At 47.5% G+C, this 21,811-nt stretch overlaps 7 protein-coding genes across 7 annotated transcripts; 2 read left to right on the forward strand and 5 right to left on the reverse strand.

Annotated features, from left to right (window-relative positions):
* Positions 1–963: 963 nt before the first annotated feature.
* KVR01_003671 (uncharacterized protein) lies at positions 964–2,088 on the reverse strand (the record flags this gene model as incomplete). The annotated part of the gene is made up of 2 exons (XM_044783069.1): positions 964–1,386; positions 1,504–2,088. 2 exons carry the CDS (start codon positions 2,086–2,088, stop codon positions 964–966), a joined length of 1,008 nt encoding a protein of 335 aa, XP_044648686.1.
* A 590-nt stretch (positions 2,089–2,678) lies between these two features.
* KVR01_003371 (uncharacterized protein) lies at positions 2,679–3,868 on the reverse strand. Its single transcript, XM_044781370.1, has 2 exons — positions 3,505–3,868; positions 2,679–3,442 (listed from the first exon to the last, which is right to left on the reverse strand). The coding sequence occupies exons 1-2, from the start codon at positions 3,791–3,793 to the stop codon at positions 2,787–2,789; spliced, it is 945 nt and encodes a 314-aa protein (XP_044648386.1). The 5' UTR covers positions 3,794–3,868; the 3' UTR covers positions 2,679–2,786.
* Positions 3,869–4,355: 487 nt separating this feature from the next.
* Positions 4,356–6,446, forward strand: KVR01_002120 (malate dehydrogenase MDH1). The gene is made up of 4 exons (XM_044793040.1): positions 4,356–4,604; positions 4,676–4,786; positions 4,857–4,974; positions 5,085–6,446. The coding sequence occupies exons 2-4, from the start codon at positions 4,721–4,723 to the stop codon at positions 5,921–5,923; spliced, it is 1,023 nt and encodes a 340-aa protein (XP_044647135.1). The 5' UTR covers positions 4,356–4,604; positions 4,676–4,720; the 3' UTR covers positions 5,924–6,446.
* On the reverse strand, positions 6,423–10,928 carry KVR01_002649 (ion-transporting P-type ATPase SPF1). Its single transcript, XM_044787592.1, has 3 exons — positions 10,308–10,928; positions 7,164–10,237; positions 6,423–7,104 (listed from the first exon to the last, which is right to left on the reverse strand). The coding sequence occupies exons 1-3, from the start codon at positions 10,677–10,679 to the stop codon at positions 6,567–6,569; spliced, it is 3,984 nt and encodes a 1,327-aa protein (XP_044647664.1). The 5' UTR covers positions 10,680–10,928; the 3' UTR covers positions 6,423–6,566.
* A 329-nt stretch (positions 10,929–11,257) lies between these two features.
* Positions 11,258–12,391, reverse strand: KVR01_003554 (uncharacterized protein; the record flags this gene model as incomplete). Its single annotated transcript, XM_044785923.1, has 3 exons — positions 11,258–11,297; positions 11,367–12,320; positions 12,377–12,391. 3 exons carry the CDS (start codon positions 12,389–12,391, stop codon positions 11,277–11,279), a joined length of 990 nt encoding a protein of 329 aa, XP_044648569.1. The 3' UTR covers positions 11,258–11,276.
* Positions 12,392–12,722: 331 nt separating this feature from the next.
* Positions 12,723–15,213, reverse strand: KVR01_003816 (uncharacterized protein). The gene is made up of 3 exons (XM_044788482.1): positions 14,471–15,213; positions 13,435–14,280; positions 12,723–13,359 (listed from the first exon to the last, which is right to left on the reverse strand). The coding sequence occupies exons 1-3, from the start codon at positions 14,684–14,686 to the stop codon at positions 12,952–12,954; spliced, it is 1,470 nt and encodes a 489-aa protein (XP_044648831.1). The 5' UTR covers positions 14,687–15,213; the 3' UTR covers positions 12,723–12,951.
* A 3,988-nt stretch (positions 15,214–19,201) lies between these two features.
* Positions 19,202–21,053, forward strand: KVR01_003875 (uncharacterized protein). Its single transcript, XM_044782650.1, has 4 exons — positions 19,202–19,545; positions 19,607–19,784; positions 19,850–19,876; positions 19,967–21,053. Exons 1-4 carry the CDS (start codon positions 19,276–19,278, stop codon positions 20,866–20,868), a joined length of 1,377 nt encoding a protein of 458 aa, XP_044648890.1. The 5' UTR covers positions 19,202–19,275; the 3' UTR covers positions 20,869–21,053.
* The last annotated feature ends 758 nt before the right edge of the window (positions 21,054–21,811 follow it).

Consider the following 21,811-nt stretch of genomic DNA (forward strand, 5'->3'; position numbering starts at 1 on the left):
CCAAAGGTGGCTGTGGCCAAACGTTATCTCACTTCTAATAAGGCTCCCAGTGGGTTGGGGTTAGGCGACGTCACCAATTAGGGCCGAAGTACCTGGGTACCCAGGCACTGCGCCCTGCATGCGGGGATCCCACACGATGGTCTATCCCTGTCGATGCCCCGGGCGGCCCGAGCTCGGGTCCCCCAGCCGTGGCCAGCTGCCGGCGACGTCTGATAGTTGGTGGCCGGAAGCACCAGGAGTACATGATGCCCCAGGAGCCGTTCTTCAGCCAGCCAGAGCGCGCGTAGACCTGGCCGGTGCTGGGTCATAGTTAGAAAAAAAAAAAAAAAAAAGACTGCTCCTTGCTGGATGACTTGAAGACGAGTATGTTCTTACCTGACCTTGCCGTCCTCAGAGACGACGTGGAAGGGGACACAGCGAGTGACTACCTTGGGATAAGGCTGGTTAGGAGTCGACGACGACTTGACCAGCCCAGCTTGGGGCGAGAGTGTTGTTCCAGGACTGAGCCTTCACGCCATCGAGCAGCAGTGACAACACTGGCAATAGCAAGCATGGACATGAGAGTGGACTGGATTTTGAAGGAATGTGGTTGACGACCATCAAATCAAGAATGAGTGTTGTGGTAGTTCGGCAAATGAGCGAAAACTGGCAAGGAAAGACTGGAGAATGCAAAAGAGAGTGAGATCCTGGGGTTGATAACTCGCGCGGAACAATGGTTTATACGGTAATTGTTTTCTATGGAGAGTTTTTCACATCTGATTCCCTTGAATCAACTGGCAACGTCCTCTTCGGCACTAAGAGAAGACAAATCCCCCTTAGCATCCAGGGCTCACAACGGTGGATGCCCAGGCCGTGCCACCTTCACCGGAATGTTGGTCTGCAAAGACACTACACAGCACAGCAGAATGGCTGCCAAAAGACATAGACGGGTGGTGGAGGGTAAGGGTCTTCGGCGAGTTTAAATCATCTCCCACGCCCATTGCATGAGGTTGAGAACGGCAGGTGGCGGTGCATCCGGTCGGTGATATGCAGCAGGCCGGGCTCATTCTGCTCGTCCACAATGCAATGCCGGACAAGGAAGTCTAGCCACACAATCGCTGCATCGTCCGTCATTTCGCCGGCCATGATCGCTTCTCTCAACTCCTCCGCATCCATTAGGAGAAACTCGTCGACCTCTCCATCGCGCGGGCGCGGCAGCAGGTCCGGCGGAAGCTCTAGCTCGTACGTGTGAAGGACTCGCGGTCGCAGGTGCCCTCCCTCGGCTGCGGGGCATTGATTGTAGTATGTCAGGATGCTTGTCGTTTTGATGTTCTCAGTCACAAAGTCCGGGCTAAGAGCGGCTTCCTCCTCGGCCTCGGCGAGGATTGTCTGCAATGGAGAGTCTCCCTAAGTATCAGGCATCCACTGTTAGTTGCGTGGTGAAACTCACAACAATACGTTCAGGGGTATTGAAGGAGAATTGACGGCAGTAGACAGACTTTCGAAAAACAAGACGGAACTTACGTTGGTGATGCCCCCGGCAACGGTGTTGTCAAGTTTTCCAGCATCATATTTCTTGTTGCTTGCTCGACGCGGAACCCAGAGCATCATCCGACTGCCTTCCTCAGATGGCACCCGAGTGTAGCAATTCATGTGTGAGCCCATTGTCACAATTCCAAACAGCTGGGCAGCGTTGCGGTCGACTTTGACGGAATCAAACGGGCTGGGGATCTGACAGCAGTCATTCTTGCGGTGGAGCTGATCAAAACCAGCGATGCCGCCACCATCAAGTAACTCCATGATCAGAGCGTGCAGAGCCTTGGTCCCTTCAGAGCCAGTACTGGCGTCAAGGTTGATGGCTTTGCTATCCCGATCGATTGTGAACCGGGGATGACGGTCCCAGTGGACCTTGTTAACGAGCCAGTCTGTGATATGGCCCACAGTGACAAAATGGCTCTGGGTTTCCTCTTGTAGGAGAAAGTCCCAGTAATGATTGAAGATTCCACCGCAGCTCTTTCGGTCTTCTTGGTCGGGGTAGGGAATATTGTCGAGTCTACTCAAGATTGTGAGCCAGGAAGACTGACCCCTCACAGGGTTGGTCGCATCCATGACTCAACAGACTGAGGTCAAGGCTGCTGCGATCTTAGTTTCGGGGGGTTTAGGGTGCTGAAGGAATCATACTGACAGAAGCAGTGAGAGATTTGGCTGATCACATCCAGACCATTTGTTGTCGGCTCAGTGCTCAAATGCTGAGTCTCAATGTCTACCCTGTGCACACAGCTCAGGTGTGTGAGACCAGGATTGAGTAGCGTTTAGGGTGGTGATCTGGAAGAAATGTTTTGCAAAGCTCCATCTGAGCCCAGACCTTAAGTAATGGCATGGGCGGTCTAAAATCGTCTGCGCTATTGGCAGAATCCCAGTGAATGTGAAGTCATTCACTCCCAGGGCTCACAGGGTTCAGACTTTTAATGTGCACATGGAATGACATGATTGCTATAAAGTGAGTTCCCGGTGGAAAACAAAAAAGACCAACGGATTATAGCCCCTATACCTTCCAAGGACAACATCTTCCCTGGGTCAAAGGCTGTAATTTGCATCCCCAAGTCTTAAATTGATGAAGTACAGGCTCACTGCAGCACATTCATAGTGTGTCCTGGGAAGCTGGGCTAAGATTGATGCAACACTCTTTTGATATGGACTTACCCAACCCAGCAATGCATTTGGTGTAATTATTATTACTGGACACATATTGAGAAAGCAAAAACCAACGATAGCATATGCCATATCTCACAGCAAATGATACTGAACTATGCCGTATTCTCCTTGGCAAATGAAACAAGTCTCGACCCCACAGCTTCGTACTCTGGCTCGTCCAGGCCCATACCAAATGTATATGATACATGGTTATGGCCTTTGAGCACCTCCAAGACGGGCAACTTGGAGAACCTCTTCCTGTAGTCGCTCAAGAATTCGAAGGTGCCATCGAGGATCTCATCGGCTTCGGCCTCGCCGACCATCACCAGCAGCTCACACGGGAGCGTTTCGCGAGGTGGGGCTGTTGCAGAGCCAAAATATTGCTGGCGGAAAATGGCAGCAGGGGCCCAGCGCTGGTTGATCTCGAACAGGTCGTTCGTCTGGAACCACTCCTTGAGCATTTGCACCCTGCTGGGGTCGCTGATGCTTGTGGTGAAGGGGGCCGAGAGGAGCACAGCACCACGGAGGATTGGCTTGGGGTTGGGGTCGAGCTTGCCAAGGAACATTGCAGTAGCAAGATGGAATCCGCCTGCGCTCTGGCCGAGTGCAACAATCTTGTCTGGGTCCCCTCCGTGCTTGGAGATGTTGGCTTGGATCCACTGGAGGGCTGCGGCGACATCTTCGGCTCCGTTGGGATGGTGGCCGCCCTGCAATGCCAGGCGGTATGTGACAAGACATGTGATGAAGCCATTGCTGGTGAAGTAGTTGCCTGACCAAGCATCAGACAAGGATTAAAAACGGTTGGCACGGGATGAGAAGATGGCAACACACCTATGTTAGCATACATGTTGTTGTCCCCAGCCACGAGGCCACCGCCGTGGATGAAGACCATAACAGGTCTGCCAGGGCCCATGGACTTGTCTGCCTCTGCTGGCTTGTAGACATCGAGACGATTCCTTGCGTCTGACCCGTACTTTATGGCAGTCTCGGCCTCGATCTTGCCGTCGTACTTGCTGCTGAGCTTGGCCTGGACGGGCCCGTAGAGCTTGGCCAGCGCAGGAGGCACCTCATTATTCCAGGTGTTGCCATATTTGGCCAGGGCTTCCCTTATGGAATCCATTTTGATGGACTGATTGAGAGACGAGGTTTGGGCACACGGTGGGGGGTCAAAGCCACATCCGATAGAAGTTCTGGGAGACTGCGACTTTTCATACGCATATTGGTAGCTGTGTGTAAGCCCCGGCAGCCGTGTATTATACAACCCCACACACGGACGGCTGGACCGGGAATTCCGGCATGAGTGCTCAAGTGCGTATATACCTATATACCTAGGTACCCATACTATCCGGGAAGAGGAACTCGACGAAGCTTGACTGGATGATCCGGCAGTATTGGAGCTGAAGATGGCTTGGCCCTAGCCTGGCCCGGTTTTGACCATGACCTGGGCCATTAAATAATTTGAAGCCTTCCCGGCCTCAGACAATTCATGTCACAACAAGATGAGGAGGTGGCCAAGGCTCAAAGAGGAGATGATGCATGCTCCTGGTGAGGCAAAAGACATGCATCAGACTAGCATTGCTACTGGACAAGAAAGTCAGTTAGGCTTTTGGGTGTGCACCAGCCCAGACAGGTCAATCAATTATAGACTGAAGCTGAGCTGAGGACAGACCCTCACCCACGATCGACCTCATTGCCAGGTAGACCAAGAGTCTCTCGACAGTGCCTGGAATCCCGAGGTGCTCCGATGGCCCGTGGCGCTAAGCCCTGAGGGGACAGTCGGCTAGCTCGCTAGCGCCGAACGGACAGATGGGCTCCACATCAGCAAGACCGACCGGAGTGAGCTTTTTGGACGCACCTGCAACCTCAGATTGGAAACTTTTCTTAAAGGCATTGTCGTCACCATCAACCCCCCAGCCTCTAATCTCTTGTTGGTAAGGCTGCCTATCATCCTCCTCGAGCTTCCTCCGCAGCAGTCGGGCTAACCAAGGTCTTCACCGCAAAGTCGTCTAGCCTTTCTGTTCTCTACCCTGACAAAAAGATAGTCAAGATGTTCGCCGCTCCTCGTATGGCTTCCATGTTCCAGCGCCGCGCCTTCTCGGCGTCGGCCCGTCAGGTATGCCTCCAATTGCAGCGGTGCCCATCATCTCAGAGTGGGAATTGACCTCTGCCTGTCTTCTCTTTAGCTGTCCAAGGTGACCGTCCTCGGTGCTGCTGGTGGCATTGGCCAGCCTCTGTCCCTGCTGCTCAAGCTCAACCCCAGAGTGACCGAGCTCGCCCTGTACGACATCCGCATGGCTCCGGGTAAGCTTCAGAATCTCCTCGTGCCATCGCATCAACTCCCCCGTTGTGGCCCGAGTCTGGCAACCAACCAACGGCATGAAGCGCTGACCGTCCCGTCCCGTCCCTTGCAGGTGTTGCTGCCGACATCTCCCACATCAACACCAAGTCCACCGTCACCGGCTACGACCCTACCGCCTCCGGTCTGGCCGACGCCCTCAAGGGTGCCGAGGTCGTCCTCATCCCCGCTGGTGTCCCCCGCAAGCCCGGCATGACCCGTGACGACCTCTTCAACACCAACGCCTCCATCGTCCGCGACCTGGCCAAGGCCGCCGCCGAGGCCTCCCCCAACGCCAACATCCTCGTCATCTCCAACCCCGTCAACTCCACCGTCCCCATCGTTGCCGAGGTCTTCAAGGCCCGTGGCGTCTACAACCCCAAGCGCCTGTTCGGTGTCACCACCCTCGACGTCGTCCGCGCCTCCCGCTTCGTCTCCCAGCTCAAGGGCACCGACCCCGCCGATGAGAACATCACCGTCGTCGGTGGCCACTCCGGTGTGACCATCGTCCCCCTCTTCTCCCAGTCCGCCCACCCCGACCTGTCCTCCAACGAGGAGATCGTCAAGCGCGTCCAGTTTGGTGGTGACGAGGTCGTCAAGGCCAAGGACGGTGCCGGTTCCGCCACCCTCTCCATGGCCATGGCTGGTGCCCGTATGGCCGAGTCCCTGCTGCGCGCCGCCCAGGGCGAGAAGGGCGTCGTCGAGCCTACCTTTGTCGACTCCCCCCTGTACAAGGACCAGGGCATCGACTTCTTCTCTTCCAAGGTCGAGCTCGGCCCCAACGGTGTCGAGAAGATCCTGCCCCTTGGCAAGATCGACGCCAACGAGGAGAAGATGGTCGAGGCCTGCCTTGCCGACCTCAAGAAGAACATCGAGAAGGGTGTTGCCTTCGTCGCCAAGAACCCCGGCAACTAAGGCTCTTTGCGGCCAACACTCGAGCCGGTGGAATGGATCAGACGTGCAGAACCGCTGGTAATCTTGACTGTGTCGGTTGTGTGATGGGAGACGGCTGTTTCTGGATCCTTGATTCCTGCGTTTCCTTGACCGGAATATCCCAGACTTGTGATTGTGGATTTGGATCCGATGTTTCGAAAAAGAGGCAAGATAAAACGGGGGAGAGCGAGAGAAAGAGCTGCTACTTTCTGCGTAGTCAGTCTAGTCTTTAATTCTTTTTCGATCTTCTATCGGAGATGCAAATAGACGACAGCTGCTTGTACAATAGCACAATGTTTCCCGAGGCTCCAGCTCGACTGTGAGAACGTTCTGTGACGGGAAAGAGCCTGCCTCAGGATGATCCCATGGTTTCTGGTCAAGCCCATTCACCTCCCGCAGTCCATGGCTTTGTGTAATGAATTCAAGCTACCGGAAGGCTGTAGATGCCTCCCCGGGACAGCGCACTTATGACTTGAAGGCGTGGAGCGAAACAGATTTGTTGGTGGGTACAAGCGTTTGCACCATGCGTAGTCTATCAGATCTTGTGTGATTCTAATCGAACCCCACCCAGTCTATATTACTTTCCTGACTTCGTACCTTCTGGCACGGCAGTCGACAGGTTTACCTAGCCCTGCTGACGGCCGTCTCTCCAAGCCTCCAGCCTCTGCCTCTGGGCCTCAACTTTGCGCTCAAACTCAGCCACCTTCTCAAGCCTCTTCCTCTCCTCCTCGGCCTCCTTGCGCTTCAGCGCCTCTTCCTGGCGCACCCGCTCCCGCTCCAGCTGGTCTGGTCTCCGAAGCGCGATGTCACGCGGCCTGTAGTCCGAGAAGAGCTTCTTCAGGGCAACTTCAATGATCCAGCATGCTGCGTAGTCGACGATCATGACCGCAGTCATGGTGTACTTGAACTCGTCCGAGAACGGCACAAGCTTCATTTGCTCATTGAGCTCCGGAATGAACTCGGTCGAGCAAGAGAAGGCAATGGCCGTCACGCCCACGATGCCGTAGAACATGCCCTTGTTCTCGGACAGGGCCTCACGGAATGGCCGACCTTGGTAGTTGACGGCGAAGGTGCTGATTTGCTGGATGAGCTGCAGGAGGTACACCGCACTGTTGAGGAGCGAGGGAGTGAACTCCGCCTCGAGATCGACAATTTCGTCACGGCTATAACAAGGTGTCAGTGGATTCCCGGGGCTCCTTTGAAGGCAATGATGGAAACTTACGGCTCGAGCTTGTCACAGAACCTGGCGATATAAATCAAAGTCACAATGTGCACAGCAAACTGGCCGAGGATAGAGCCGATGATGTAAAAGTTGAAGATGTTGGGCTGCGGGCGCTCCTTGGAGAGCCCCTCCACAGATTTGGCCCGTGAGATGGACAAGAAGCAGACGCTCATGAGCATGCCGCTGATGGTGTACTGGCCATCACCGAACTTGATGCCCTCCAAGTACAGAACACTCAAGCTGTAAGCACTGATGAGACAGTTGAGAGCAAGGATCTTGTACATCTGAATAGTGGCGACGAGTGTGCATCGGCCCTGGCGGATAATGTTCGGTATGGCAATGACATTCCGCAACTTGGAGGTGAATGGCGCAGCGACGGAGGCATCTCCAAGCTTGAGGGCTGGAGGTTCACCGTCGTCCAGATCGTTGTCCATCATGCTTTGCTGGATCTGCTCGGCGAAGCTAGCTGCCTTCTTGGCTGCTTGTGCTTGTCTGGCCGCACGGGGGTCAGAGTCGATCAGCTGTTGAGCACCCGGGGACGTGACTGTCTCGATGGGCTGCTGATGCCCCTGAGAACGGGCGTACTCAGCTGGAGAAACATTCTTCTTTTGTGCTTCGCGCTCGATGGCCTTTTGGTAATGGGGATTAGACGGCCCAGGAGGGTACAGGTGTGCGATCAGTGGAGGCACTGGAGGCGCAGGCTGGTTGAAGCGCTTCATCAGATCAATCTGCTTTTGGTACATCTCCTTCATCTTGGTGTTGCGACTGTGTTCGGCGATACGGGTGAGGTCTTCTTGGGTTCCGTTCAAGAGCGCAATTCCAATGTGAGCTTGCTTCAGTGCACCGACGTCGTTGGTTCCGTCGCCTGCCATCAGCGTGAAATATCCCATGTCCTTGTATCCCAAGAGCAGTTCCTCCTTTTGCTTGGGGGAAACTCGGGCATATACCCAGGTATAACGCAGAATTTGATGCCAGCCGACCTGATCCTTGAACTTGGCGAGAGCGTAGCCAGTAACACAAAGGTCATACTTGTTTAGGATTTCCGAGTCAATGGGCTTCGACGCGTCCACCTGGATATTGATGCGGCCATCGACGCTGTGCCATACAAGCTTGTCTCCATTCTCATTCTGCTCGGGCGCGTCAAGGATAAGCACATCACGATCAACAATCTCAACCTCACGAGCCACGTGGGCAGCCGTAAGAGGGTTGTCACCAGTGATCATGACGACCCTGTGACTGCTCTCGTTAAGCATCTGGACAGCCTGCTTGGCATCGTCCTTCAACGGTGTGTGCAGTACCAAGAAACCGGCGAAAGTCAGCCCAGCCTCCACGTTCTCACGCTTCAACTCGTTGATCTTCTTGGCGCCGAGTTCGTCGTCCGTCGATAATTGCTTATAAGCCAGGGCCAACACGCGGGATCCCCTGCGAGTGAAGTATTTGAACGTTTCCTCGTAATCGGCGGGAACGGATAGGAGCATTTTCATGATTGTTTCTGGCGCGCCTTTGACCCCGACAAATGTGCCTCGCATCTGCGCACCGGTCTTGGGATCCTTTCCTGCGACCGTAGCAACTGAACTCTGACGCTTGAGAGCAGACGAGAATTGGAAGCGGCGCTTGATCTGAACAGTCCCAACAGTACCTCCAGCAGCAGCAGTCGCAGGTTTGTGCGTCAACGTGTCGTTCTTGCCAAGAGTCCAGCCGAGAGCTGACAAGGTTGCCTTCTCCATTGGGTCGCCGACTATTTCGCCCTCATCCAGCTTGACCAGTGCATGAGCGGTCGCGAGCACGAGTGTGGAAGCCAAACCAGAATCCTTCACAGGCGTCATGTTGCTATGTGCGCCATCGGACTCCTTTGGTGTGTCGGTGCCAGACGCACCCAGGCCAAGTCCAGCGATACCCTCGACGACAAGATCCTCTCCGGTCAGGGTCCCCGTCTTGTCGAAACAGGCCACATCGATGCGACCAGCGAAGGGAATGCGGAAAGGCTCCGTGCAGAATATGGCGTACTTGGCAAGAGCCGCCAGACTCGTGTTGACAGCCAGACTAAGCTCCATAGGCAACTCGGGAGGGACCACACTCGTGATGATGAGAACGCAGTCGAGCAGAAGCTTGGATCGCTTACGGTCTTTCTGAACACCCTCAGTCCACACGTACCAAGATGCGGCGATGGCGAAAATAAGCAGGAACAGGATGAAGAGTAGAGCCTCGACGTTGTTGGCAGATACACGCTCTGTGGAATAGATCATGGTGCGGACCAAGCTACCCTGCGACGTTTCGAATCCGGTCTTGATAACAATGGCCATGGCACCCTTGTCTGGGGGAGGAGGCACGCCGGACGCAACGGGAGGCTTCGGGTCATCGGGATTGCCGTGGGTGATCTGGAGGACTTTGGTGCCTCCCCATAGGAAGGCGTTCTTGTCAAGACCTTCGGGCTCCAATCTCGCGTCGGCCGGGCGTAGCTGGATCGACTCCTTCAGTAACGGTGTGCTCTCTCCAGACAGCATAGCCTCGTTGACGATAGCTGTTCCTTCAACGAGTAGCATATCGCAGGCCACGCCGCTGTCTTCCTTGGTTCGGCCAGCAGACACCAAGTCCCCCGGGAGTAGCTTATCGCTCTGAATCTCAGTCCACTTTCCCAGTCGGTAGACCCAAATATCATACGGTTTGATGCTCATGCCACGGAACTCGTTCAAGGTCCTCTGACGCTGCCAGACAACGGTACTCTCAAACACAACCAGCATGAACAGGGTGAAGAGCGAGTAGTACCAATAATCATCCAGCATCCACAGACCAACGCAGAACACCTGGAAGACGAAGAACGGCGCGACTGCATGCTCCTTGAAGAGCTCGGTGAACGTAGGGACAGGGATGTCGAAGGTATTGGTACCGTAGTACTGCTCCAGCTTCTTGATCTCGGCAGCATTCGTAAAACCCTTTGCCTTTTGAAAGGTGTCGATCGTAGGCTTTGGCTCTGCGTCGACAGCGTAGCTCAAGGTTGCGAATGTCTTCTTGTCGGGGTCATAGAGGAAACGGCGTTTCTGGAAGAGGAAAGACAGGGTGTTCTTGCCATCAATCTAGAGACCGGTCAGCCAACAGTTCCGCGTGGTCCCAAGCTGACGGACAGAGCCGGCGGCAGAGACTCACCTTCTCTCGGATCAGGTCGCTGATGTCGGCGACGCCGGCATTTGCGACAGGAATGACCTTGATCAGTTGCGCCTCCTCAAGAGACGAAGCCTTTCTCGCGGTGATTATGGCCTTCGCGCTGACGCTCCAATGGGTACTCAACCAGAAGAGACTCTGGAAGGTGATGATGGTGCCCATCCAGACAAAGGTCCATTCTTGGCCACCAATGTGCTGATCATAGAGCTCGGGAGTCAGGTAGAAGGCCAGGAATACGGGCCAGGCGATGGTAAAAGGCCAGACATAGGCATGCAGGAACAGCGGCCGCGGCGTCAACAACTCAGCAGACTTGATCTGCGGGTTGTCGACGAGAGTCGTCGGTGGCGGCGGCGCCATGGTGGGGCGGGCTGCAACAACACCTGCAGAGCGGTGGTTGCGATGAGAGGAACCGGGTCAAGGTGAATGATCTAGGTATGCGCGCACAGCATTGAGGGGTGGGACGGAGGTGGTTACTTCAAGCAGGCTGCGCTTGCTCATGCGGAAGGGGTAAAGGAATGGAGTTGGGAGAGGTGGAAGTGGACGGGATACGTTCCTAGGCAGGAAGCAGATGACGAAGGAAATTTGGAGTCGCCATCTGTACTTTTTTGGGCCTGTCTGGCCAGAAGGAGCTGGAGAAGGTGCTGGTACGACAGGGATCAGTGTCCCCAATCCGCCCACCATGCGGAGGCGCTAGCCTTGCCAGGTACCTAGGCATCTTAGCAGATAAGCTGCCCTACGGCGAGGCCAACGTGCCCGCAGTCACAGACGGTGGGTACCAGGTAGGTAGTTGAGTATTCGAGTATTTACGCATGTCCACACTACGGTGACAACGGATCCGACCTGTTTTGACACACTTTTCCTGTTGCTAGTGTAACTCAAGTACCTAAGTGCCTACTTCAAAGGGACCTAGGTACTTAAGTGGGTATCTGATACTATGGGTGTGCTCCACCAAGCTCAGTTATACGGTGGCCAATCCTACAGCATCCGAATTAGCTCATGGTCAGCCCTCTCAGACTTGAGGGAAATTCACGGTTCAAAACTTACCCAGACACATCTCTCCTCTAACCTCTTAGTAACTACAACATCTCCCCCCACCTGGATCTCTGCACGCTCGGCCTGGAGGAAGCCGTACCGGCCAAAGACGGGCGAGTACTTGTTGCCTTTGTCGACTCTGCGATCTTTCATCAGCTTCTTGAGAACTTTGCCGCTTTCGCCTGTTCCGGGCTTCCCCGTCGTGTAGTCGACATTTATCGACACGCATCGCCCGCAGTTCCCCGTCAGGGAGAGCCGCACGCCATTCTCAACCTCTAGCTCTCCCCAGTAGTCTTCGTCGAACGGTCCCTCGCCCTCAACGACTATGTTTGGCCGGAATTTCCGGATGTCCATCTCCTCGCCAGGTGGAAGCCTGCTGCTGACGTCGTTCAGAGATGTCTCAGTAGCTACTAGATATGGGGCGACACAGGTGAATGTGAGCCAGTGCGGATCTTCGCTAGAACCAATATAGCTCTTCATAGAAGACAGCCACCCCTGGTTTTGCTTGTTCTGCGCATGTGGCGACATCGTACCCAGCACCTGCCGTTTGCCGTCGCCGACATAAACGAGTATGGCCTCGAATCCCAACCATGAGCTGAACCACGAGTTATGAGCCTCGGGCATACGGTAACCCATGGTCTTGCTCTTGTACAAGTCGACTTCTATTTTCTCAAGCCCCGAAGTATCCGGTTCCAATGGTATCTCGAGTGTTGTTTCCTGCGCCGGTGTCGGCGCCGGAGCAGAATCTGGCAGCTGGTATCTCACAACGATGTTCCCATCACGAATTTCCGGGATGAATAGAGCACATGCCGGATACCTGACAACTTCCACTGGTTCATGCCAGTGGTTGCCATCACGGTGGACTCTCAGGAGCATAAATCGACGGTCATGCTGAACACCCTGCCTATCAAGATTCGCCTTTTGCAACGCAATGCCTTGCAGCGATTTGATTGGGTAAACATAGATCTGTCAAGGTTATCAAATGTCCTTCATCTTATCATTCTCGTGTCGAAAATGCTCACTTTTGTGATTTTCATGGTGTTTGATACGTTCAGCTTCGATGCAACTTAGAAGGGAAAGGGAAAGGCAGACCTTTCGACCATCTCGGGCTTACATAAGAGCTGCTTGTCAATGACTAGCTGCTTGTTCATGACTCCATGTCTGCCAGGCTCGGTGCCTTCCTTCCCGACCTAACCGAGCCGAGAAGACTGTTTTATGTCGCGAAGCATTTAATTGTCTTCAATACATTAAGCAGATACTAAAAACCTTACTTTTCACAATATTAAGTAATTTAATAAAACTACTATTATAATACTAATAGTTTTACTTCTATTTCACAAATATTTAAAGATAAATATAGTATTTTTAAATAAAAGTAAATAGTTAAATTTAATACTTGAATAATTTTGAAAGAATATAGTTATATAGTATAAAGGAAAAGTATAGTGTGGCTAAAGCTAGACACTATTAATATCTTTAAAAGAATAAACTAATCCTCAAGGCCACAATGTGTCTGTGGTCTTATAGGACTATCTTTGCCCCGATGAGATATGCGAGCTCCCAACGAAAAGGTTCCCAGGTTCAGGAAAGAGGGAAATCAGTGCCGGTCTTCGCTTGTCGCAACTTGCTCCATCGAGGTACGTGGCAAAGTCGGCAAAGCACCGCTTTCTGCCTCTTGCTTCTGCAGACCCCAGCGAGGGTTGTTTGCAATGACCTCTTCTAACCTCTTAAGCAGCAGGCCAACGGAAAGTGGGCCCACGATGGTGTTCAGGACGATGGCCCAAATAGCGACAAGGAAGGCCTCCCCGGACAGGAACGTGGTGTCGTTCAGGCCCAGTTGGATTATTAGCAAACCAATCTCGCCCCTGGCGACCATTGCCATCCCTAGTAGAGTAGCAGGAGCCCAGTCGCTTGGAATGCCACTCTGTGGCTTGATTTGATCTCCATGCCCGGACACAAGCCCGCCCCAGAGCGAATTGAGCGGGATAGAGAGGCCAACCACAGCCTGTCGTGATAACGGTGTGAGCAGAGTGACATTAAGCTGGCATCTAGATTAGAGGTGAAGTGGATCAATTCTTACCTTTCCAATCACCATGAGCAAGGACAGTGTGATACCACGCCAAACAACAGTGCCTGTCCACAGCCTCGTGAATGGGATAGCGAAACCAATGCTGGCAAAGAAGAGCGGTTCCAGTACAAGGGCCAGTGAACCTGATATGAAGGTCTCGAACGTCTCGTGGAAAGCCGGGGCTACCTTTGAGCCGTCACTCCCACTCTCAACAGCTTGGATTGGACCATGTGGAAGGGTACTCAAGAACGTGCCCGCTAAGAAAGCTCCAAACAGGACAGAAGCCCCGGCATAGCCACAGACAGCGAGGTGGGCCGACAGAACGAGTATCATGAGGCATATCGTGGCTCGGTGGCCACAGGCAGCTATTTGTCGCTCTACAAAGCGCCGGTACAATGGACCTGCGACGAATTTGGCTAGTAGGGGCGAGACAGCACCAATTGCGAAACTCGCAAGGATGGGTCTGCCCACAATCCAGCCGATGTTTCCTCCTCCACCCTTGCCAATCCGTCCGAGGTTTGATATGACGCTGATCATGATCAAGCCAACGACGTCGTCAAACAGAGCCGCAGAGATCAAGACGGTGCCAACCTTGGTGTGTGTGAAGTCGACATTCGGCGAGCTATTGATGACCACGAAAGTTGTGCCGATAGATGTGGTGGAGAGAGCAGCACCGATAATAAACGTCTCCAATGCTCCATATCCAAATCCGAGGAAAAGGAGCAGATAGCATAGAGCGATGGGCACAGTGATTCCTATGGCTGCAGCGACTGTGCTGAGCAGGAAATTAGCCTTCAAAAGATCGAGTCTAATTGTCAGACCGCCTTCAAAGATGATCAGGATAAGCCCAACATATCCCTACAGCATTTAGAGTCAGCCATAAAAGAAGCAAAGGAGTAGCTTTATGCTAATATAGCAAAGGGTGGGCAACAAGTAAGCTATAGAATGTCTCAAGAACTAGAGCCCTTCAAGTCTTTGTTATGTAGGCTAAAAACGTGGTATTTTTGTTCCTGAAGTGGTAAAGACTTTCCAGAAGCTGCTTACTTACCAAGGCCATAAAGGTCTCCTGCCAACTGTCCAGGATGTTGCCGACGGGAGCGCCGTAGAGGATGCCCACGATAATCTGGCCTATAAGACCGGCATGGATGGCCTTGTGGAAGATCCACCTCAAAGATGACAGGAAGAAAAAGAACGAGATCAAGACCAGAATACTGATTATATCCGGTTCTTGATATTGAAGGAAGCGGTCTTCGGCTCCAGCCATGCTTACTTGGGCTGAGCTGGACAGTCTCGCGCAGAAGGTGCTGCAATTAGCAGGGGTGCAGTAATCTCAGGGACCACGGCGAAAGGAAGCCCTGTAGAAGCCTCTGGACACTGAGTGGCAGGAGTCCTGTGTGAAGGAATGATCGTGAAGATGGTGGGGTTTGCTGTGATGGTGAGCCAGAGCACTTGAGCCCTGAGGTTTGACGACTGCCCCGGGGTGGCCAGGTCAGGGAGCACGATGTCTTTGTCTGTCGCGCCGGATTCTGCGTGAGATAGTGTTGAGTGTCAAAGACTCCATCGAGAGACGATATGAGCCGCAGCAGTGTCTGGACGTCTGGTCCTTGGAAAGGGGGTGGAAGCTCGGAAACTACAGTGTGGATGGGCCGAGAACCGATGAACCGTGAGCAATTGAAATGTACGCGGCTGGATTGTGGCCGTCGATCTTTGGACGGATGAGTGCGGTTTGGACTGATGAATTGTAGACAGAAAAAAACGACGTCCTCATGATTTGGTAGATAAGGAATTGAGTTGAGGTTGGCAATCGTGGTGGGGACTGAGTGGGCGAGTTATTTCCGCCCCCTTGTTCATGGCCGATTTCAACGACGCTTCTTAGCATGATGCCATTTGCCATTTCCCATCATACTAGAACCCCAACCCTCATGTGAGCAAGAGGCCTTATTAAAAAACTTAATTAGGCTATAAAAGTATTAAATATTCTTATTATTAAGATATAATATACTAATTAATTCTTTAATAATTTCTTAATTATAATTAAAAAAATTATATAATAATTATAAATATATTATTATTAATAATAAATATTATTATTATTAAAAAAAATTATATATAAATAAATAATAATAATTTATATTTTAATTAAAAGTATATTATTATTAATAATTATTATTATTATTATTTAAAAAATTTATATATAAATAAAAAATAATAATTTAATAATTATAAAAATAGTAGGCTGCAGTAAATTAACCACTATAAGGCTAGTAGGCCCGTGCATACACACGGACCAAGCTTAGTCAGCAGGTCTAACCAACCTAACTAGGCACTTCACCACCCAGCCAGACAGACCTCTAACTATCATTAATTCACATCACTTCACCCACTTACACATAAGCTAAGCCAACCGACACTAATTAGTTATCAACTAACTTCTAATAGTTAGGTATAGAAATTATCTAAACTACTTAAACATCAAGTCCTCTCAAAGAACGAATTAATAAAGCTACTTTACCGTCATAGTCTTTAATAAGGAGGACAAATCGGCAATACTACTATTACCGTTACAACCTTTTTAAAAGGCGAGTCGTCTAAGTTACCTAGGCGCAATCAACCACTAAGTAGGACCCCTTCACTAAGCAAGTCTTACAAGCAAGCAACTCTCTTACAATAACTCTCTCTCTTTCTCATAACCAATAATTCAAGCCTACCCACCAGACCCTCAAACTAACGTTTAGCTACATACCTACTAACCCTTATTTAGCTACCTATTAATTAACCTATTTACCTACCCTTACATCACCTAAGCAATCAACTAAGTAAGCAACTTTTTATACACTCTTTTAACTTCTCTCTCTCTCTCTCTCTTTCTCTCTCTCTCTCTCTCTCTTATAACACTTAAGTAAAATTACTCTAGCATTATAACTACTATAATCCTAAGTCCTTTAAAGATAAAATTATTTATAACTACTATAAGTATATACTAACAATACTTTTACCTATACTACCTTAATAAAAAAAAGAAAATATTTAAGTTAAAAAATAAAATAAAGAAGTATATTAATAATATTTATAAAGAGGAATATATAATTATAAAGTTTAATAATAATAAAGTTTAATAGTTTATTAATAACCTTATTAATAACTTATTTTAAAGTAACTTTAATAACTATTTTTAATACTTCTATAAGACTTTTAAGTATTAAAGTAATTATTTTAAGTAAATTAAGTTAGAACTTTTAAAGATTTTTATAATAACTTTTATTTAAATAGTGTTTATATTAAGTTAAGTAAGTTATTATTTAATACTCTATTTACCTTTATTTAAATACCCTACTTAAATAAAGAGAAGATACTATAACTACTTATATAGCTAATTAAATATAAGATAAAACCTTTAATTAAATAAAAGATAAAATTCTTAATTAAAATAAAGGATTAATAAAGTAAGTAATAGTTTATTATAGAAAAAGAAACTACTAAAAGGGCTAATTAGTTAAATATTAATAGTTAGTAACTACTTAGTAGATAGCTTAATAAGTAATTAATTAGTAATTTAAACTTAATTTTATTTATTAAAGTAATTTAAATTTAAGTAATTTAAATAATTTATAAAATATTGATTTAGAGTGTTTTTATAGTATTTAAATTAAGTGAATTATAATTATATATTTAGTGGTAATTCTAAGTAATTTAGTAATTTAGTTAGAAATTACTTTATTAATAAATAGAGTTTTTTAATTAGTTAGAAGGAAGGAACTTAATTTTAAAAGACTAAAAAGTTACTAATATAAGAATAGTAGGTTATAGTAGATTAGTTACTATAAGGCTAGTGGGCCTATATATATATATAGACTAAGCTTAATTAGTAGGTCTGGCTAACCTAACTAGGCACTTTACCGCCTAGTTAGGTAGACCTCTAATTATTATTAATTTATATTACTTTACTTACTTCTTATATATAAGTTAAGCCGATTATTAATAATATTATTTTTTTAAAACTTTTTAATTATTTACTTTTAATTTAATAATAAAATTAAAAAAATATAAATAATTTATAATATTATTTTTATAAACTATTTATATTTTTTAATTCTATTATTAAGTTAGAAATAAATAGTTAAAGTCTTAAAAAAATAAAATATAATATATTTTTTAAAAATTAATTTAATTAAGTTTATTATATAAAACTTTTTATAATAACTTTATAATTATTTATAATATTATCTATTATTAGAAGATACCTTTTTATACTAATATATTAGGCTATACCTATTGAAAGTTAAAGCTATTATAGACTATAAGCTACTTAGTTTTAACGCCGTTAAGCACTATATATAATATCGCTATATAACTTAAATATAAATATAAGTTAGCTAAAATAGGTAAAGATAAAAGCTACTATTCTTCTAATTAGGGTTCTAGTTTTACTCTATAAGTAAATATTTATCTATTAGCTTTATAAGTAAAACTACTTAAAAGTAGTCACTTAGTTAACCTATTAAACTAAGAGATAATTAAATAAGGTAATTACACTCTATTATCTAGGTTTATAGTTTTAATAGCTTTATAAAAAAAGAAATAACTATTAATAATTAAATCTATAACTATATAAAGATAGACTTTTACTTTAAAGAGAAGTTATTAATATTTAAAATAGTTAATATATTTTTAAAAAACTAAAAATTATAAGTTTAATTTAAAGTATATTAAGATTTATAAGAATCTTAAATTTAAAATTAAAAAATATAAAGCTTTAACTCCTTTAAAGATATTAAAGTTAGAAAAACTTAAAAAGAGACTTAAATAAAGTTAGAAATTAAATAAGGTTATAATAATATAATATAGTTAAATAAAAACTAATTATAAAATTATAATTATAAGTTTTTAACTTTATACTTAAAAGAGTTATTTAAATATATAAATATTAATTTATAAAAATTTAAAATAAAGAAATAATTTATAATATATTACCTTTAAGATTTCTATAATAAAATATTAAATCTTTTAAAAAGAGTTTTAAAAGTAATTTATAAAAAATAAAAAAATATAATAAATTTATTCTTTTAAGTTTATACTTTTATTATTAATAATTATTAACTCTTTAATAATATAAAAATATAATAAAAATAAAAAAAAGTAAATTTAAAATTCCTTTATATTTAAATTATAAGGATATATATAAAACTATTAAAAACTTTATATATAAGTTTTAAACTATTAAAGAAAAAATAAATAATTAAATTAAAAAATAGTTATATAATATAAAGAAAAAATATAATATAGTTAAAGTTATAATATATTATTTAAAAACTATTTAAACTCTCTTTTTATATACTTAAAGATTTATAGAAGGCCTTAAAGAGAGTAGTAATAATATAATACTTATATACTATTAGGAATACCCAATAGGTAGATTAGTTATTATGGTCTTTTAGCCGGGCAGTTAAGACGTGTGGCTAGCAGTCGCGCCTTCCGTTGCAGAGGGGAGCTAAGAACAGCCTTTTTAGTGGAAAATAGACGTGTGTGAAGGGGTTGGTGTGTGAGTGGATATTCTGACTTACTATCTTGAATCTGCATGGTTCGCATTCTCCTCGCATCCTACCTACATCACGGACCGAGCACCCCATATGTGAATGATCGACGGATATCATGCATCGAGTGTGATAAGACTCATGCAGGGCATGCTTACACCAGCGTTCCAGTTGCGTTAGCTTGAAATTTGAGGGCTGGGCATCAGTCATCTCACGCACTCGTCAGCGCATATATTTACTCAGACGATTCCCACTCAGCATTCATGGCCACTCGATATTCTGGGGGAGCAAAGCCCAAAGTCCAACTTGAGGAACACCAGAAATGTCAAATGAAGCAGAGAAGCTCAATGTCCGATCAATTGGCGATCTGGAGGACTTGGGCAATGTGATATTGGCCAGTGCAAAAACAGTCAAGTCCTTCCTCTTGGATAACAATTTGCCAACACTGTCTTTCTCTTCTGGTGCTCCTCCGAGCTTCCCCGACTGCCCTCAGCATGTGCGAGAAGCACGGAATCAACTTCTTGATGCGTCCAAAAAGATTCACCAGCTGGCTCTCGGGCCAATCGATCATCTTTTTGAATACATGTGCTCGGTGTGCCCAGCTCCCAGCTTTGTCCAATCCCGATTACATTTTATTACTGACATCTTTCCAGCACAACATCGGCAATGCGTTTCGCTGGGTCTGTCATTTTGATGTGCCTTCGTTCGTGCCTATCGACGGTGATATTAGTTACTCTGATCTGGCAGCAAAGACGGGCGCCAACCAAGAAATCACTCAACGCATGCTGCGCTACCTGATGACGAGCAATATCTTCCATGAGCCCCGACCAGGTACCTAGAGCTCTGTCTATGTCTGGACGGTTTTGAACTCTTCTGATAAGTAATTCATGCAACAGGTTTCATTGCTCACACTGCTGGGTCAAGTAAGAACATACTTCTAAAGTTTGCCTTTTTATAGAATCTCTGCTTTCTTCACACGTTTTCACAGCAAGATACTTACCGATACACACCAGAGCTCCTGACTGTCCCTGGGCCTCGAGATCTGACCTATTTCTCAACGCTTGAGTCTACCCAATGGGCCGCCTCGTACGTCGAAACTTTTGACAGGTGGGGCTACTCAGGGGAACCCAACGAGACTGCCTTCAACTACACGTCAGGAAGCCCTCTCCCTATATACAAGGCCTGGGACTTGGATCCGGTCAGGGGCCCTCGTTTTGCTCGCGCCATGGACGGGTTTCAGTCTTCCCACGCCTACCATACAGAACATATGGTCGCAGGATGGGACTGGCAAAGCCTACCACCGGGAAGCACCGTAGTGGACGTCGGAGGCAGCAGGGGTACTGTATCATACGCACTCGCCAAGGAATTCCCGGACCCGAACTTTATTGTTCAGGATCTGCCCGAAATTATCTCTGAGGCGCAGGGCAAGTTGATCGTGGAAACGAGTATTGCCTCGCGGGTCAGTTTCCTCCCGCATGACTTCTTCACTCTACAGCCTGTCAAAAACGCCGACGCTTACTTCCTACGCATGATCCTTCACAACTACTCCGACAAGTACGCCATCAAGATCCTCCATCAGCTGATGCCAGCGATGAAAAAAGGGCCAGGGGGGTCCAAGCTGTTGATTGCGGATCAAATCATGCAACCGATGGTGGGATGTACCTCTTGGGATAGTACTGGTGGCGGCAGTAACCGAATGCCTGCGGGTGATGAGAGTTGGATGCGATTCTTGGACTTGCAAATGCTCATCATGCTGAACGCCAAGGAAAGAGAGTTGGTGGATTGGGAAGCTCTATTCGAAAAAGCAAGCGAGGAACGGGAAGAGGGGGTGTTAAGGATTACAGGCCACAGAAGGCCAGCAGGGGGCGTTCACTCCATCATCGTGGTTGAGCTGCTTCCCCATGGAGTTGAGTGACATCTGGAAGCCACCAGTTGACATAGCACCGATACTGTCGCAACTGGTAGTAAACCCATTGACATCTCATTCAGGGATGAGAGGTAAATGGAACGGTTATTTGGATGCCCCCAAGCAACAGTCAGGCTCTTTCAGGCGGAGAAGCTGCTGTCCCTGTTTTTTAGTCAATTGTTTCGATGATTCCACACAAATCGATTGCAATAGGTTACAGACAAAACAGCAAGATGCAACCTTCTGATAGAGACACCCTAAAACTTCTTCAATCACGGCCAAACATCACATTCTTTCATGGGCCACGTATATCCCCACTTCATTACCGGAGTATTACCACGGCTGACTTGCCTCTGATCTCATTTTCCAGGAAGGAATACTACAGAAGTCTTCTCAATACTCTGCCACAAGACATTATCCAATAGCAGGTTCTTAGAAATTATCCTATGGGATTTTATTTATGGGAGACTATTCCGTGGGAGCACCTGAGATGATTTTATTGGAGTTTTGGTCACAAATGATGAGGCTGCGAGGTGAACATCTGAGAAGAGCTCGCAGACTTAAATCCCTAGTAGGTAGCTTCCGAGGTATGTAGGTTTGGGAGCACTTGAGAGTTTCGCCTGACCATCCAATTCCTAGAGGCTCAACTGTGATGTCGATCAATCTTGGGTGCCAGTGCAGCCATGTTGATACCGACAGGCCTGTAGGGTAAGGGTTCTTCGAGTGTAGCAAAGGCGAGGTTCTGGAGCATCTCGCACCTTGGATACCGCGGGCTGATTTGCTCTGTCCACCTTCATATTTGATTGAGCGAGCGAAGGGTCGGGCGCTCGCGGCGCCTCGAATATTAGTGATAACATGAGCCAAGACGGGGCTGAAACCGCATCGATAGCGTGTGAGCCATGCAGGCACAAGAAATGCAAGGTCGGTGTTGTCTTTCCCCGGCACGAGCAGC

Source organism: Diaporthe batatas (assembly GCF_019321695.1).
Source record: "Diaporthe batatas strain CRI 302-4 chromosome Unknown Contig00003, whole genome shotgun sequence".
Classification (NCBI taxonomy): Eukaryota; Fungi; Ascomycota; class Sordariomycetes; order Diaporthales; family Diaporthaceae; genus Diaporthe; species Diaporthe batatas.